The sequence below is a fragment of the Nycticebus coucang genome, chromosome 15 (assembly GCF_027406575.1).
Source record: "Nycticebus coucang isolate mNycCou1 chromosome 15, mNycCou1.pri, whole genome shotgun sequence".
Lineage (NCBI taxonomy): Eukaryota > Metazoa > Chordata > Mammalia > Primates > Lorisidae > Nycticebus > Nycticebus coucang.
In genome coordinates, this window is record NC_069794.1 from 65,440,156 (window position 1) to 65,458,892 (window position 18,737).

The following is an 18,737-nucleotide window of genomic DNA, read 5'->3' on the forward strand; positions in this document are numbered from 1 at the left end:
ACCATTGCTCAAGAAACATTCTGCCCTGCTTGTATTTGTTCGCTCTCAGTCCGGACCAGAGGTATACAGAGAAAGACAGCAACTTTAGATTCTGAGTTCCACTGAGTTCGAATCCAGCTCCACCTGTGACTGCAGGCATGACCTTAGATAGGTGTTTTAACTTCCTCTGGAGAGTGGGGGTAACTATTTTTTTCCACTCATGGTGACCCTGTATTAATGAGATAATTTAGTAGATAACCTAGACCAGTGTCAGGTTTACTGTAAGCGTCCAAATGCCAGAGGGCATCTATTGGGCTGACCTCGTGGTGAAAAATTACCTCTGGAGGAATTCTGAGTTAAACAGCCAAAATAACTCGCAGAATTGAAGTGGGATAACTCTCTCCTTCCCATAACCTCCGAGTATTTAAAATGCCATCCGTTGCCTCCCGCCGTTTTCTCAGATCATAGATCCTCCAGTCCCTAAAACCCCCTGAACAGCAACTGGAAACCTGGAGGCGGCGCCTATCTGAAAGTCACCTCGGAGCAGCCCCGCACGTACCCTGATTACTGCATGGGTCTCAGAGAAGCAGCCGGGCCAGCCGGGCTCAGCGCGGAGTACGGCTCCGGGCTCTATAGACAGCGTGGGGGAAGGAGGAGGAGAGAGCCGGAGGCAGAGGAGGGGAAGGGCCGCGAGAGGAGGGAGCGGGGGCGGGAGGAGACACATGCGCGCTGCCGCCGCCGCCTCCGCCGCAGTCCTTAGCTTCCCGGGGACAGGAAACCTTCAAGACCGAGCTGCCACGGCCGCCTCCCGGTCTGCCCCCCTCTTCCACGCGTCTGCTCGCGCCCTCTTCCCCTTCTTCCACGGCCTTTGAGTGGATCACTGCGGGGAGTCAGCCTGAGCTGCAGTCTTCCCTACCCCGGGAAAGCTGTGACCCCCCCCGCAGGAGCGGCGGGGCGGGGTGGGGGACCCGGGAGAAGATGGCGACGCCGGGAAGCGAACCCCAACCTTTCGTCCCTGCCCTCTCTGTATCTACTCTGCACCCACACCATCATGTTCACCACCACCACCACCATCACCAGCACCATGGAGGACCCGGAGCCACCGGCGGGGCGGGAGGCGGTGGCGGCGGCGGCGGCAGCGGGGGCTTCAACCTGCCCTTGAACCGGGGTCTGGAGCGAGCGCTGGAGGAAGCGGCCAACTCCGGGGGGTTGAACCTTAGCGCCAGGAAATTGAAGGAATTTCCTCGGACCGCGGCCCCCGGGCACGATCTCTCTGACACGGTGCAGGCAGGTGAGAGAGGGCCGAGGGGTAGGGCAGTGGGTGTGGGTGACTGTCTGAGTGGCTGGCTGTCATGCCTTCCCGGACGCGGTGGCGAGAGATCTGGCCTCGCTGGAGGGCCATCGATCCGTGTTCGTCCGAGGAGGGGACACGCATGGACGCGGGAGGAGCGGGCGGTGCAGCGGGCACGTTGGCCCCAGCCTCACCCGGCGGGTCAGTGCCAGGAAAGCACGGGTTCGCCGGGCCGCGGCGCCCGGGAGAGCGCGGGTCTCTTGCTCCCAACCCTGTGGGGCTGCGCGGGGGAAATGACTACGCGGCCGAGACTTGCGGGCGCGCAGTGGAAGTGGGAGGTTTCGGGCGTACGAGTCAGCTTCCTGGGCCCTGCGCCGGGGCTGAGAACCCGAGCGCCAACAGCAGCTTCTGCGCTGCCAACCAGTTCAAGTCTTTCTTGCATCGAGGCGTCGCCCCTTCTGGTGGAGAGGCCCAGACAAAGGTGGCACGCCCTCGGCCGAACCCGGGGCATCGGCGCTGTGCCTCGAGGCTTGCTCGGCGACATCGCTGTACTTTAGGGCGACTCGGTGCCGCCCGCGAGGTGCCGCGGCTTCTTCTTTCTGCGCCTGTGCGAGGAAGGAGCCGCAGGGATTGTAGTGGCCCGAATCCGCTGCGGCTTTGGAAGCAATCGGCTCGCTCCTTCCTAGCTTTTAGCAGACCGCCCACACAGTTTGGTTTCTGCTGCCGAGGCTACCTGCTTCTCAATAACCCGGCCTTTGACAGGCCCTGGAAGTGACGGCCAGGCATAGTAAAAGAAAAGTAATTAACATGAGCTGGTTTTCCTGTGTGAGCCTGGCAAGTTGTAACTCGCGCCAATGAGCAGCATAACTTTTTCAAGTTATGTCATGTGTTGACATATTTCTGAAACGTCTGCCTTCTGTTTGGAGTTGGAGTTGCTGGAGTGCGATCTATAAACAGAAAGGAGCGTGGTGGAATGGGATTTGGGCCTTGGGGTCTGTACAGGAACTGACTTCATTTCCAACCATCCTGTTCACTTTTAGCTCTTTGGGGAAGGATTTATATCCTAGCTAGCAGGGCAGTGGGTGTACGACCCTTTTTGGAGCCACTGTCCAGACTTCTGTCTGTCATTGTCTCATGGGCTGAGTGTCAGGCCCCTGGACCCGGATGGCTTGACTACCAGCACAAAATCTCCCAGTTTCCTCCTGTAAAGGAAGAAGGGGGTGGGCAAAGGAGCCTGCAGGCTTTTGGAAAATAGGTTTCCAATGCCCTTCCTTTCACCCCTTTAAAGCAATAAACATTTATTTAGAATCGTAGTGAATATTTAGATAAGTGGAGGCAAAAGAGCTCTCTAGGGTCATTAAACTTTATAATTTGGATTTGGGGACAGTCAGGAACGGACAAGAAAGAGGGAGTTTCCAGAGCTGAGCTGTCAACAGCTGGGGAGTCTCTTTCGATAGGACCTCTTAGTACATCTTCTCAAGTGGAAGTTATTCCAAGAATTGTTTGAATCATAAACTTAAAAAAAAAATCTGTTACTGTACTTCCTCATGGAGTGTACAGTGAGCTATGGAATGGTTAGGTATGACTGACGAAAATAGAGCTGGCATAACCAGGGATAAGTATGTGTTTGTACAGTTCAGTGTGTGTGTGTGTGTGTGGGGCGGGGGGCGGGTTCCAAGTTCTTCTACTCAGTTATGCTGATGATTCTTTCTAGAGTTAAGTCCACTGTGTTGGCATTTTTTGAAAAGATCACTGCTTTTAAAAGCAGGGACCACATGGTTTAGCTGAGACCTTGCCCCTTGCAGTACATGCTTAAAAATGTCTCTGTTCTCTGTTGGCTTGTTTATGGCTAACTTAGGTTGTGAGATTTGTAGGTTTTGAAATATGAGCTCTCTCACACATACTTAAGGTTCAGAAAAATCTCATAGTTAAAACAAAGAGGCTTAATTCCTCATCTAAAATACAGTGTTAATTAGGAGAGAAGTAGAAGGGTATCACCTAAGGTTGTAGACACTTAGACAACCCCATCAAGAGAGAAAGTAGTGTAGCCAGTTATTTTACATGGAATTTGAATACCCAAATGTATTAAAGATTTGGTTCTGCAAAATATCTTTGCCTCGGTGAAAACCATAGGCATTCTAATCTTTGTTCTAAAGAAATATTGAGTTTGAACATAGATTCTTATTTGGAAGAGCAAAAAGTAAGAGTTAAAATCACTCCAGTGTGCATAATGTTGACATTTGCTGCATATTAAGAGTTCAAGTAGAATTAAAAGTATGATTAGTAGCATACATAATAAAGATAGTGATTTCTTCTGGACTCAACAATTTTGTTTAAGAATCTCTCTTAAAATCAGAATGCAGAGGGAGGTGCCTGTGGCTCAAAGGAGTAGGGCGCCAGCCCCATATACCGGAGGTGGTGGGTTCAAACCCGGCCCCAGCCAAAAACTGCAACAACAACAACAACAAAGTAAAAATTAAAAAAAAAAAGCAAAAAAAAGTTATAAAATCAGAATGCAGTATGAAGATCCTTAAGACCTTAGATATAGAGTGTGTTTTCCCATAATTTTTTTAAGACAGGGAGTGATAATAGCAAGCTTTTTCTCATTGTTAAGTTGCATAAATGCAGGCCGTTTGGGTTATGCCTTCTAAAAAGCCACCTATATAGAACCGAAACAGCGTTTAAGACCAAGATGTAAGCACAAACAGTAAATATCTCAGTTTCACTTGGTGCACACACCTTGCTCATAGTAAAAATCTCTCAGGCTTTCACTTTTAGCATATTAATTTACTTATACTTGAGTCAAAGTAGATTTTGTTTTCATGTTCTAGTTGTTTAATATGTGAGATGGGAAAAGAAAGACCTGTCCACATAGGTCTGGTGGCACAGGTGTCACTAGCATTAAGGAAAAAAACAAAAAAACCATGATTAGCACTTGCTGGGCACACTTCACTATGTGCTCAGTGCTGTATCTGTGTTATTTCACTGAGCCCTCACTAGGAACTTGGTCAAATCCTCATCAGCGGATGGGGAGAATGAGATGGAGACAAATCAGGTAACATGTTCAAGGTTATATACTACTCTGAGACAGTGAAGCAGGGATTTGAACCCTGACAGCCTCACTTTAGCATTCCTGTTCTTGACCAAACTCCTGCTCAGCAGAGGGAAGGGTGCAGAGGTGCAGAATCTGGGAAGGTTTCTGGAGGTGCATTTATCCGGCATTCATTCCACAGGTAGCAGCTGAGCTCCACTGAGTGCCAGGCACTGATCTGGGCACGCAGAACACAGCAGTGACCAGAAGAGAATCTCTCTAACCCTTCTTACGCCTTTTCATTCTAATTGGAGGGGATAGGGAAATAAGAAATGGAATTTGCAGGATGAGTAGGAAGAGTTATAGGCTAGATATAATATCTTCATTTTAGGAATACACAAGCTGCTTTGTATTGACTTGAAGTGGCTTGTAGCAAGACCACAGATGATGACTAGTAATAAATATAAACTGAAGCATAAAATTGGGCCCAATGAATAGAAAGTACACAAATACGTACATCAGTTAAACAAACTTCTTTTTTAGTGCTGATTTAGTAAGTAATATCATTTGGATGAAGACGTTCAAAAGAGTATTGTGTGACTAACATAAAGGACTGGAAAAGGGGAATACGAAAAGAAAGTGTCTTAGGCTGAATGCAGAGGGTTCTAGTACAAAAAGCAAGCCTTTAGACTTAATATGCAGAACACTCTTTGAAAATTATTAAGGAAAGGGTGGAGGATTTCATTGCCAAGATCTTTTTGAGGGGGCTGGGTAAGCAAGAAGGACTATGTGGGAAATGAAGAGCATATCCAGATAGGGATACAGAGTGTAGTATAAAAAATACCCAGTTATGTGTGAGAGTTCTGTAGGAGATAAGACAGAAATTCACAAGACACTAAGTAACTGTCCCATGAAGGCACTGGAGCCACAGAGTAGGTCAAGGTGAGTTGTCAAGTAGCATTGATGAACATTGTGTGCAGAATTCAGAGGAGAAGGTCATTTGGGTGATTAGGAAAGAGTTTGATAGCGGAGGTAGGATTTGGGTCAGGTTTTGTGTCATGGATACAGCATTTGGATAGAAGTATCCCCGAACATTCTATGTGGTTGGAAAGGTGATTCCCACATGTGGAGTGAGAACATGAAAAGTCTAAGCGAATAAAAGAAAAGGAGAGGACATTTAAACTTGTCCTTCGGGTCATATCTTCCTACCCTACTTCCACCTATGGAGTGGGGGTAACAGAGCACGGGGCTCCTACGATCCTTTAATTGAGGGCTGTGGATAAAGTTGAGGTCTGAGATTTGTCAGCCTCTGGGACTAGTGCTAGACTGTGTGAGCTAGTTATCTCAAATGTCTGTTTAGGCTCAAAGAATCTTCTCTGAGTTTGGGAGCAGGCTTATGTCCTAAAGGCTGACTTCCCCCACTCCACTGCCATCCTACAGCAATAGAGTCCTTGGGATGTCATTTAGTCCTTGGAGTCCTTTAGTCATTAGAGTTCACATAGACTTGATAAGGACAGCCATTCATTCTCAACAACATATTCTGTTTCATAATTACGGCCTCAAACTCTTGGACTCAATAGAGCCTCCTGCCTCAGCCTCCTGAGTAGCTGAAACTGTAACCCTATTTCATTATGCCCTGCCGATTTGTCTATTCTTTGTAGAGGAGGGGGTTTTGGTATGTAGCCCAGGCTGATCTTGAAATCTTGGCCTCAAGTGATCCTGCCTCAGCCTATTAAAGTGCTAGGATTATAGACATGAGCCACCTCTCTTACGTTATATTTGGTATTGAATTGTTTTTTTACTATTGAGTTAAATTTGTTTTATTTATTTATTTATTATTTTAGAGACAGGGTCTCATTCTGTCAGATAGGCTGGAGTGCAATGGTGGGATCACAGCTCACTATAGGCCTTAAATTACTGGGCTTAAGCAATCATCACATCTCAGCCACCCCAGTTGTGGAGCTATAGGTATGCATCACCACACCTTGCTAATTTTTTAAAAGTCGTTTGTAGAGACAGGGTCTCACTGTGTTGCCCAACCTGATCTCAAACTCCTGGGCACAAGTGATCCTCCTGCCTCAGTCTCATGAAGTTCAGGATTATAGGCATGAGCTACCTGGACCAGGCAAAATTTGTTAGGTATTGGTGTACCAGTCTCTTATTGTGGTGGTCACTATCAGGTAAATGTCTTCGTTACATGCACAGTATTCTAAATACTCCTCTATTCGTAAATTGGAAGTCATATCCTTTTCCTTCCTATTATTATTTTTTTCTTTTGATCGATTTCTTCCTTGTTGAGGTATAGAGAATTTCTAATAATAAATAAAAGATTTTAGAGCAACTAAGGTAATATATACAGTGGCTCTGAATCGTGTCCAGATGTGCTCTTCCACATACATGTCTGTGGTATGGCAAAAATAGTATCCACAAATATATGTGCTATTCCCATTGCTTGCATTGTAGGCTGCTTTATTAAAAAGGTAAGAGCATACTAATCATGGTTCTAGAATAACAGCATACTATTATAGGCCAGGACATCTCTGGGAATTTTTGGTCTGTGCCAGTTTATAGAGCAATAGCTCAAGGGTTGACTTCATCGTTAAAATGATTCTCTTACTTGCCTGAGTGATAATGAGACCCCTGACTCCTAAAAAAATGAAAAACCCAGATGGGCGCCACCATGAGCACCTGTAATCCCAGCGACTTCTGAGGCAGCAGATTGCCCACCGCCCGAGTCTGAGGTTGCAGTGAGCTATGTGGTGCCATTGCACTCTGCTCAGGGCATAGGGTGGGACTCTGTCTCAACAACAACAACAACAACAACAAAAAGCAAAAAAAAAATAAAAATGAAAACATAAAATAATTATCTTAGATAGTTTGTTAGTCGCTGTAATATCTCACTTGATTTTTGTTGGTGCATGATATCAGGCCAAAACTTAGTATGTCCATCATTTAAAAATTTTTATTTATATTATTGACTGAGTTACTGTGGTGAACTGAAATTTTCCATCCTATGGTTTGGTAATTCTTTGGTATAGAATCAGGGTGTCCAACGTACTGCCCGTGGCCACGTGCTGATTTTTTCAGGACTGTTTTGCTGATCTGTGGTGTCTGATATCTCAAAAAGTATACATGGACCTTTTGTTTTAATCATCAAATATTGTCAATGTTTGTGTATTTAATGTGTGGCCCAATAATGTGTAATTACTGTTACAATTCGCAGCAGAGACAAAAAAAGGTTGGACCTGTTTGTGAAATCAGTGTTGTTGTCAGTCAACTCTGAAGTCAATTTCCGTTTGCACTGCTCTCCTTCTGGTGTGTAAATTGACTTTTTCTACCTTGTTACTCAACTTCATCATTGCTTGTTTAAACATAAGTTGTTTCCCTCCTTTGTTATGCTTTTATATTTCCTCCCCCTTTTTCTTACAGGATGGCCATAAAGTTTGTGTGCAGTTTAAAATAGCACACGAAAAACAAAATAAATAAAATTGCACACGAACTTAATGGCCACCCTGTATAAAGACTTTTTTACATTTAAGCTGGGGAGTGTTGTAATTCTTCTTAACATCTCCCCATGATTATCCTCCCCCCCAAGGTGTTATAGTGAATGTGCCTTTCTAGACATTTGGTGATTTAAATGGCAGAAATGCTATTAATTCCACTTAAAGTGGTTTGAAGTTTATCAATCAGTAACTTGTGCTTTTGTTTAAGCCTCACAAAATCCTGTTTGTGAAGCTACTTTCCAGATTTCGTTTAGCTTTTTGGAAAAGTTGAATTCTGTTTGAGAGATATAAGTAGCATCAGTGGAACCTGGTCTGAGTTTAGGCACAAACATTCAATCAATTGTGAACTTTCCAGAATTGTGTCAGTTGCTGAATTTAAGGCAATTTTGTGGTAATTGCAGCAAATCTTTTAAGTTATACAATTATAATCTTTCATAAAAGTTTTCAGAATATAAGACATAAAACTCAACTATATTTACATATCTGATGTCTTTATTTATGCAAAACTCATGGGAAGCTTGCTACTATTTCTTCTTTTTGTAGCATGAAAGTTTTTTGCAACAGAAGTTTGCTGTGAGACTTCAGATAGTAAGAAAAGGAAAAAAAATCCAGATCCCAAGACTTAGTTTAGGAAAACTAGACCTACTAATACAGACTCCAGCTTGAAATATGCCTGTGTTTTATTTATTTAAATATGCCTTCATTATTTTATTAAATATGCCTTCATTTTAATTTAAGAGTTCAGTGATATTGCTTCCATATTCTGTAGTAAGAAATAGTACATTTGGGAACCATCTGTTTACATAAAGTAATTCAAAAATAGAGTGAGATTGTTTACACGAACAGAATTTTTCTTTTTTTTTTTTTTTTGAGACAGAGTCTCATTTTATCAGCCTCGGTAGAGGGCCATGGCGTCACAGCTCACAGCAACCTCCAACTCCTGGGCTTAGGCGATTCTCTTGTCTCAGTCTTCCGAGTAGCTGGGACTACAGGTGCCCGCCATAACACCCGGCTATTTTGTTGTTGTTGCATTTTGGCCGGGGCTGGGTTCAAATTGGCCACCCTCAGTACATGGGGCCGGTGCCCTATTCACTGAGCCACAGGCGCCGCCATGTGAACAGAAAGTTGACGAACTGTGAGAATTTGGCTTATCTTTCTTACCCCAGCAATGCAATGGAAGGGAAATGCCTTTATTGTCAGATTTCTGTATATGTTTGCAGTTTTTTCCCAACTGTACCTTCCTTCGCTGGCCATAAAGGAGGATTTGGTTAGGGAAAAAAACAATCAGAGAAGAACAATATATTTGATTAGCATAACAGAAATTTTTCTCTTTTTTGTTGTTGCTTGATAAAAAATGACTTCTGTGTTAATAGGATGTTCATGTTGAGGCAGCTCAACTTACTGTACCTGGAACTCTTACAGAATGGGGCAGGCACAGCTGACCCCTGCAATGAAGTGTGCACAGTCTCGACAAATGATTCCTTTCTTACTGTTTTGTAATTTTGATGTTTATGCCATGCGGTGTGAGCCGCAGCATCAGGGTATCTAACCTGGTTCCATCAGCTTAGCTCCGATTTATCTCTCTGCGGGCAACAGCGGCAAATCACAGATAGCCCACCAGCTGGCTGCCTGCCTTGCCCTTCCTCTTGATTGCCTTCATTTTGCCTTTCTGAGTCATTTACCTCTCATCTCTCCTCCTCCCGGCCCTTGTAAGAGTCTGCTGCTCCCCTCTCAGTAGTCCCCAGATCATAGTCTCTCTGCCAGCCTCTCCTTGCAGATGGCGGCGCAGAATCACGTGTGGCCTTAAGGCACCCTTGCATTATTTCCTTATAGCCATTTTCTTTTGTTTTCTTGACTTCCCTTTTGGTACTTCCCCATGTTTAAGCTTTCCCCTCCTTCGTTGGCCTGTGAGTTGAGGCTGGACAAGACTTCTCCTGATTTTTGTATATGCTTTCCTGCCTTTTCCATGTTAGGCACACGTTGTGGACGGTCCCCCCTCCGGCTTCCTACTCTTGTTCTTCCCACTTTTGGTCCATCGCCTTGTGTCTGCCCTGAAGCCATGCACTGCTTGTGCACTGTTTTGCTGGTCTGTCGTTGCTCACATGGCATCTTTTTACTTCTCAGCATCACACATTGTATGCTATTCACAGTCTGGGTGGCTTAAATGACAGAAATTAATTTTCTTATAGTCCTGGAGGCTAGAAGTCAAAGACCAAGGTTTTGGCAGGTCTTTCTTCTGCTGAGGCCTCTCTCCTGGCAGCTGGTGGTCCACATGGCCATTGCTGTGTGGGTATCCATGGTGTCTTTTTGTGAGTCCAAATTTTCTCTTCTGATGATGACAGCAGTCAGATTGGATTAGGGTCCATCACAGGACTACATGTAACCCTAATTACCTCTTTAAAGGCCCTCTCTCTAAATTTAGTCACATTCTGAGTGATCTTTAGTTACTACTTCCAAGTGAATTGCCAGGGTCTCAGTTTAGCCCACAACACCCACTCACTCACCCCTGCTGTGGCTGGTAGCTACTACTCCACACCCAGCCTGGGTAAACTGACCTTGAACGTTGTATGAGGCTGACCTTATTGCTGCCCTAGTATTAGGCCAGGGATCTGGCCTGTTTGTTCACTCCCCTGTCATCAGGATCTAGCCCAACACTCACTAGCTACCTCCTGGGCCCATGGTTAGAGTCTCAATAAATGTTATTGAGCACTTGAATGTGTTGCAAAAGGGGGAAAGAGCCATATTTACGTTTAAACATGTATGATTCTGGCTTGTCTGAACCCCTCCTCCTTCTCTCATAGTTTAGAATCTTTTGGTGGTTGGTGGGTCCCTGGGGTCATTCTTTTTTTTCATATCAATGTTTGCAAGCATTTGATAAGCAATGTTACCCCCAGAATAAAATGAGTTACAGTGAATTCTGAAGAAGATGGGCAGATGTTTTATAATATCAAATATTGCTTGAAATTAACAAATAATGAAAAACCAATCTATTTTTGAGCACCTGTCATATGGAAGGAGCTGTGGATGATTAAAGAAATGGAAGCATAGTTTCTACCTACTCAAAGTGGGTGAGGAGGAAAGAAATATATATTCGAATACTACTTTACACATACATATAGTATTCTTTTTAACAAATGTCATTTTCAGATAAAGTCTTCTAGCTCTTAGCCAAGGGACCCTCTTACCTCTTTTTCCATCACTATAGCTTAGTGGTTAAAAATTGGGTCTCTTGAATCTCAAAGTCCAGGGCCCAGATCTTGGCTTTATCATGTATTAACTGGGTCATTTTGGCCAAATAACTTAGACCCTGTGCATCAGTTTTCTCACCTGTAAAATGAGAATAAAAATAGTATTTAACTAGTGGAGGTGTTGTGAGAATAATGACTGTAATAACAACATCTAATATTGTTAAGTACTTGGTACCGCATATTGGCCAAGCACTTGCTATGCAAATATACAGCAGGTATTAAATACATGGGATATATGTGTTACCTCATTTAATGCTTGCTAAGTGTTTTGTTGTTAACCAGAGTAGGGACTCTACTCCTATCTATGCCTGTCTATTGTGGCCTGAAGAGGGAGTTTAGAAACCTAGAAACTGCCCATTCCTATCTCTCTCTTATTTAAAAGCCAAGGACACTGAGATCCAGAGAGGTTACTTGCTTGGCCAAGGTCACACAGCATCATGGTGGGTGCGGGAGCCCAGGCAGAGTCTCACAGCCTCACATAAAGGGCTGGTTCTGTGGAGCCAGGAGGCTACCCTGGGATGTGGAGGAAAGACCTCACTCTGTTCATGTAGTTCTTAGGTCAGACCCACTCTGAGTGGCCATGCAGTAGGCGCCCATGGAACAAAAATGCTGTGAAACATTTAATAACACATGGTCCAAAGCTGGCGAGAATATGATGTAAAACCAATGGTAGTTACAGATTAACCATGTTAGTTTAGGATTTTAGTGCATGCAGTTTGGGGTAAATTGGCTTCCAAGTACTAAATAGGCTTGCTGGGCAGTCCCTGATTCCCAAACTGGGGGCCCACAAAGGTTTTAGTTTAAGAACTTGGAATACATGTTCCCATGTTCCTGTAAAAACAATGTAGAAACCAGAGGGTTTGGTTCTCCCACCAACTTGACGACCTATTTAACCCTAGCAGACATGAGTCTCCATGTTAATGGTGGTTTCTTGTTACTTCTTTGGAAAAATGCAACCTCACTTTGTATATGAAATCCTGACTCTGGAGAACATAGTGTCAGGCTGTGAGTGAGGCTTCTTCCTCTTGAAGATAATTCTTTCCTGTTGGGCCATTCTGACCAGGAGCAGAGGGTCCCCACCCCTCTCCCAGGCCCTTCATCAGTGGATCCAGCAGCTGGGTGTCTTTCTTTACTGGTCATAAGTCAGGGGACACCGGGGACTCAGGGAATCTGCTAGGCCCAGGGACAGCAGTCCCAGGAGCTGCCCACCCAAAGGACATGGGCCAGGATTTAAACCCTTCTCCACTTAATTTTTATATTTCTTACATATTGTTTCCTCAACTTACTAACTTTAGAATTGGAGGCAAGTTCCTGAACCTCTCTGAACCTCAGGTTTGTAATTTATTAAAAACAAAAATGCTCTGGGTCATTGTGGTGACTCATGAGGTAGTGTATAGCACCAGAGCAGTGCTTGGGTCTGGCACAGAGTGAGTGACTGAAACCTGTCACTTTCTGTCCCTGATTCTTTTGGGGCTATGTGGCATAGTTTTCTTGAGACAAATAATTATTTGGAAGTTGTTGGCATATCATCAGCATGAGGCATAGGCTGTGGTGGGTCTTCATCCCAGCTCCACCAGGACGTGGCTCGTACTTCACTTCCCTGCGGCTCAGTTTCCTCATCAGACAATGGGGGATAATCACAGGATAATTGTGGGGAGGAAACAAATAAATATATCTGTCAAGTGCTTAGGTCAGTGCCTCGCACTGATTTTGCCATTATCATTATTAGATTCTATATATTTAGAAAAGAGATTCATCTTATAGAGAGAGCAAATGTGCCATACTGTGACATTAGTAAAGTAACATTAATATCCAGAAAGCTTGGGCATATGTGCTTTCGGTATGTGTAAGCATTACTTGTAGTCTTTTGACAGTCTTGGCAGGATGGTAGCATAGGCAGTGTTCATTATTCCACGGTGCATGTGAGGAAACTGAGGCAGGATGGTGAAGTGATTTTCCTTGGGCTGTGCTGCCGGTCAGTGGTTGAGTTGGGACCACATCTTCTGAGTTTTTACCCTTCATTCCTCAATCTGACAGTGCTCTCAGGTCTGGTTTGATTTCTACCAGGACAAAGAAATCCGAATGGGCAGTATGACAAGGAGGAAAGAGCCCAGATTCTCACAGTGGAGAACAGGGAGGTGTATTCCCAGGCCACGTTCCATATTCACGTGAAGGGTGCTGGGCCTGGCTGTCATTTTAACCATGAGATTGGAAGGGTGGGGTCTCAGAGGAGGGTCTGGCGTGCATCTCTTCATCCTCAGCAAGAGTCCTGCCATTGATTTAAAAGCTCTTCTACGTTTAAAAAACGTTGACCACCTCTCAAACTCTTGGCAAAAACCCATTTGTGAATCCTTTTTTGTTCTTGGCAACTGCTCAGAAGCTTGTGTATCAAACACTTCTATAAGAAGCGAGAAAATGTCTACCTTGAGGCAGAGCTTCAGAAGTAAATCTACAGATTCAAACATGTTGCTTGATTTCTCGCTGTTTCACTGGCTTCCAGCGTTTGTTTTGAACTTTTTATAACAGAAGTTATTTCACTGAGAACCCTGAGATAGGTTCAGCATCATTCTGGGGATACTGATGGGTGAACTGAAGGCCAGGTGGAATTGTGTCACGGCCAGGTCCTTCAGAACCTTTCTTCAGTTAGTCCTCAGAACAATTTTGGGAGATAGGTGGTATCTTCTGTTACTAAGAAGGGAATTTATCAGTTAGGTGATCTGAGTACATTTGTAGAGGCAGTAAAGTTAGAGCCAAATTTAAACTTGAACTCTTTTTTTTAATTTATTTATTATTAAATCATAGATGTGATTTTGATACTTAAAAAAATAAGAAAATAAAAAAGAATAAGTTAACTGATGACTCCTTACTGAACTCAGAGTCAAAGCATTCTACAATAGACATACACTTATTTGACAATGTGAATGTTACTTTCTTTGCATTATTATTATTATTGCTTAATATTTTGATGTAGCAATTGTCTGATTCCTTTTCTGAATGTATTTATATGTTCGTTCGTCCTTTACAAGGTTTTTGTTTCTAATAAAAAAAAATCATAGCTGTATACATTAATGCAATCACGGGGCACCATACACTGGTTTTATAGACCGTTTGACACATTTTCATCACACTGGTTAACATAGCCTTCCTGACATTTTCTTAGTTATTGTGTTAAGACATTTATAGTCTACATTTAGTAAGTTTCACATGTATCCTTGTAAGATGTAAACTTGAACTATATTGAGGTAACATAGGAACCTCCTCTGCTTTTATGGCATTGAATATTTAGAGCTGGAGAAGAGATATTGTGGATGAGAATTAAGCCCAGGGCATTTTGACGGATGATCCTTGCAGTGGCTTAGAGATTTTTGGAGTCTGTCCCTGAATAAGGACCCAGACTCCCACCAATGTGATTTCCCCCACGTATCTGAAAGTGACCATGGAAGACCAGGCGTATGGGTAGTCCTAATTCTCACCTGCTTGTAATGGCCAGACATTAGTTCCATTCTAAGGGTTGTGTTTTTTTTTTTTTTTCCTCCAATTTTTCTTTATTGTAGTAAAATACACATAGCATAACTTTATCATTGCCTTAGGTGTTCTTGCTGCTTTAACAAAATATCACAATCTGGGTCATTTATATATAATAGAAATGTATTTCTCACAGTTCTGAAGGCTGAGAAGTCCAAAAGCAAGACACTGGCGGATTTGGTGTCTGGTCAGAGCTGCCCTTTCTATTTCCAAGGTGGCACCTTGGTGCTGTGTCCTCTGGAGGGATAAACACTGTTTTCACGTGGCAGAGTGTTTTAAAGCGAGTAACAATTAATAATTTTAAAAATCTTCAAGGTAGTTATCTGTTATTAAAAAATGTAGATAAACACCAGAGATTTTAGTTTTGATTAATCTTTTTGCTTTTCTGGTTATACTTTGTAGTACGTAATCTAATTGAGAAAGCTTTTGACATTTTACTAGGTTTTATTTCCTCCAGTGAGAAATGAATGAACCGCCATTGAGTTAGAGACTAAGTTTATTTTCTAGACCACTTATTTCCTTTGGGATACAAATGCATACATTCTGAAAAGCTGTTTAGGTCATAAGGATCATTGATTTGATTTCTAAAAAATATGTTTATTTTGTAATAAAAATTCTTCGGTATATCAGTTGCATTTACAGTATTGTAGATGAAATAGGGCAGCACAAGATTATGGATAAAAACCCAGAATTTTTTGCATATATGCAACCTGAATCTGATTTAAAGGAATCAGTGCAATTGAAGGCAAATAGATCTCTCTTTGTGTGGTTCTCCTGAGGAGGTACAGATGATAATCTCTGCATGCAATTTAAGGCAATTATGTGTTTTTTCCTTGTCTTTAGAAAACCTGGGTAAATCCAAGTTAACTTTAATCCATTTGTTATAGGCTTATAATAAACTCTTAGCTATGGTTTGTTCAGATATTTACAATTAATACCTTCTTGTAGCTATGTAGTATTAGGCTGTAACTAGCACCTTTTAACTACTGTGTGAGTGCAAATATGCCTAAAGCTGACTTGTTTTACAAAATTCAGTTGCTAGTCATGAAGACTCGCTTTCACCCGCTCTTTCCCCTCCGCAAAGTCTTTGGAACCAGTATGTTAATGAGACTTAGTGTCTTAATGTGAAATTTGCGCAGTGGGAGTTCTGAGATAATGCCCCCTGATAGAGCTCCTAATGTCTGCCTCTTAGTGGGGTGAGTGACAAAGACAGTATCACCCAGCTGAGTGCTCTCATAATCTGGCAACCTGGGTCTTTCTCAAGTGGTTTTGTAGTTTGTGTGTGTGTGTGCTGTCTTGTTTCTCTGTCTCAGACTCCTTCTCTCCTTGGCAGTCTATTTGTGATTTCTTAATACCATATGGTAGATTGCATTGGATGAGCCACATTACCCTTGGACATAAGACTTACGAGCTTTGGGGCATATCTGCAACATTCTTTCATTTTTGGAGAGAACATAGTAGGTGTCTGTGGACATCAAAAGAGAAGCTCTTAGCGGATGCTCATGAGTAGTTTGATCCTATTTGTTGGGGACAGTCTGGGTTTATACTTCTCTCCTTGGCCTGCTTATTAATAACATGCACTTTTTAACATACCCTGATTTGGGTGATAAGTTATATGGTCACAGCACACATAAGGGATGTGGTAGATGGTAAACACTGTCTTTTAAGAATAAATTGAAATGGGGACAAATGAAGTGACTTACCCATGTCCATTTAGTGTCAAATTGTGTTTGAAATTGGACCAGTTTATCCTGGTTATCTGTGTGAGTTGTCCATATTGTTGTATGAGGAATTACAATGCTTGGCTGGTTTCTCTTTTTAACTTTCATGCCAAGAAACCCTCTCAGTAAAGTCTTTGGCATTTCTCATGAATTTCAGTTGGCAAAATACAGCATTCATTTTAAAATTATGAAATGCTGCATACATAGAAAGGAGTCTATCCACCATGTAGACATAATTTAAATAATGATAATCAAACAGACATAGTGAGAGAAAGCAGATGGAAAGCTGGGACTGGAGGTGGAGAGATGATTGCCTGGGAGGGAGAAAAAGGGTAGAAATGTTCTGTGTCTTAATTGTAATGTTGAGAACAAAGGTGTTTGAATTTTTCAGAACCAAGTGAACTTTGCACTTATGTAAAATGGGTACATTTTGTTGTAGATAAATCATACCTTTATGAAGCAAATGAAAAATACACCTGTGTACCCACTAGTCCAACTTAAAAAGTAGTACATTTCCAATACCTTTTAGCTTTCTGCCTGCTGCTGATCTCTGATTGACAAGCTGCAGAATAACTGGGGTTTTGTGGCTGAATCAATGCCTATGAAGAAGACTGACGCTGCTGTTTTAGTGGGCAGGTTCTTTGATTTTCATTTTCCTTATTTTGAAATAGCTTTTTAACCCACTTTGTGTGGTCTCACTTGTAAAATATTCTAATTCTGTTTTTAACAAGTGGCATTTTATTTTACTGATGGAGAGAGCGCACGCTAAACGGTGTTTTCTAAGATCACTGGGATGGTATTAGCCAGTGGAGTCCAAGGCCTAAGAGTATTTATTGTGTACCTATTGGATGCCAGACACTTTGCAGATATCATCTCATTTCTCCCTTGAGCCTATAAAATAGATATCACTAATCTTAAATTTCCTCATATGCAAAACTGAGATTCATAGATACTAAGAAGCTTGTCCAAGATCCCATGCAAAAGTGGAGGAGTCAGGGTTTGAACCCCAGTTGTGTGAGCATCCAGGCAATGCAGAGGGCTGCCCTTTGCTGGGGAGAGCCGAGCACTTGGCTACCTCCTCTGGTTGTGTCCTGTAGCCCTGGACCACGTGGCATATCGCTTCTAGACTTCCTGAATCACAACGGTGACCCTGCACACTCCCTGCCTGTGGCTCTCTCCTGATGGCCCACCCCGACTCAGCTGCCTGCCGGCTGATCCACAGGGCCTCTGGAATCAGGCGCCACCCTGCTTATCCTGCTGGGTTTTCCTCTCGCCCTCCCGAAGGGCTTCTGGGGCTCTACCTGCCTTTTTTTTTTCAAATGTCCCCGTATGTATCAGATTAAGTGCCTCTGCTTTGCTTTGTTTGTACCTTTCCTTTCCCCACTGCATTTGTTGTGAGGAATAAAGCAGAAACAACAAACCCAACTTCTCCGGTCCCTGTCAGTCATCTCAGAATCTCAACTCCTGCCTCTCTGGAATGCCCCACATCGTAGCCTCCCTCTCCTCCACTCAGTTCCGTCTTTTGGTCTGCAGCAGACAGTTTATAATGATTGAGTTTGTTCTTAATTGTTCTTTAATTTCATGTCTTTTCTGTCCACTTAATAATAATAACAATAAAATGATAATAGCTGTATTTATTGAGTCCAATGTTGTGGTCTTCACTTTATGTGGCTTCCTTTGATTCACAAAACAATCTTAGAAGAACATTTTCTCCCCGGTTAACCGATTAGGAAATTGAGGGAGATATGCTGAGATCACACAGCTTCTAAGTAAGAGAATGAGATTCAAATCCAGTGTGACTTGAGTTTGACCACTCTTTGCCAACTCCTTGCCAAATGCCTTGACAAGGAGCAGAAAAGAAAGGACATGGACTGTGTTTTCCTACTCAGGTTGTGGAGATGGGTTAGCACATTAAGTCCCACGAACCCTACCATAGTGCTGAGTCTGGTCTCCAAAAGTCTGAGGCTCATGGTCACAGAGTTGATAAGCAGAGAGATCAAAATCAAACTAGACCTTTCTGCTCCTAGCAATGCTCCATTGTGTACCTGAAGAACTGGTTCTTTAGTTGTTTTTTTTCTTTTCTTTTATTCTCTGCAGGATTTAGCGTAAGGTTGGATATCAGTGAAACTTTTCAAGTAGTTATAGGTTGACTTAGAACCGGTCCTTTTATTCTGTTGGAAGTGTGAAACTATCAGGAATATTTCAGTAGGGAAGAGTAGAGAACCCATAAAAAATGTTGGATTTTTTTTGTTGTTGTTGTTGGGGTTGCATTTTTGTTTGGCAGGCTCAGGCTGGGTTTGAACCCGCCAGCCCCAGGGCCAGCGCTCTAACCACTTAGCTACAGGCTGGGCTCCGTGGTTCAGGCCTGTAATCCTAGCACTCTGGGAGGCCGAGGTGGGTGGATTGCCTGAGTTCATGAGCTTGAGCCCTTGAGACCCG

The 18,737-nt window shown here is 43.0% G+C and overlaps 1 protein-coding gene across 4 annotated transcripts in view; it reads left to right on the top strand.

Moving 5' to 3' along the window:
• Positions 1 to 586: 586 nt before the first annotated feature.
• Positions 587 to 18,737, top strand: part of LRCH1 (leucine rich repeats and calponin homology domain containing 1) — a 235,488-nt gene continuing 217,337 nt past the window's right edge. Inside the window, exon 1 of one of the 4 annotated variants that reach the window (XM_053563719.1) lies at positions 587 to 1,270. In XM_053563719.1, the coding sequence (XP_053419694.1) occupies positions 958 to 1,270 (313 nt within the window). In that variant the 5' untranslated portion in view covers positions 587 to 957. The remainder of the gene's footprint in view (positions 1,271 to 18,737) is intronic. The other 3 variants (XM_053563720.1, XM_053563717.1, XM_053563718.1) reach the window with 3 other exon arrangements.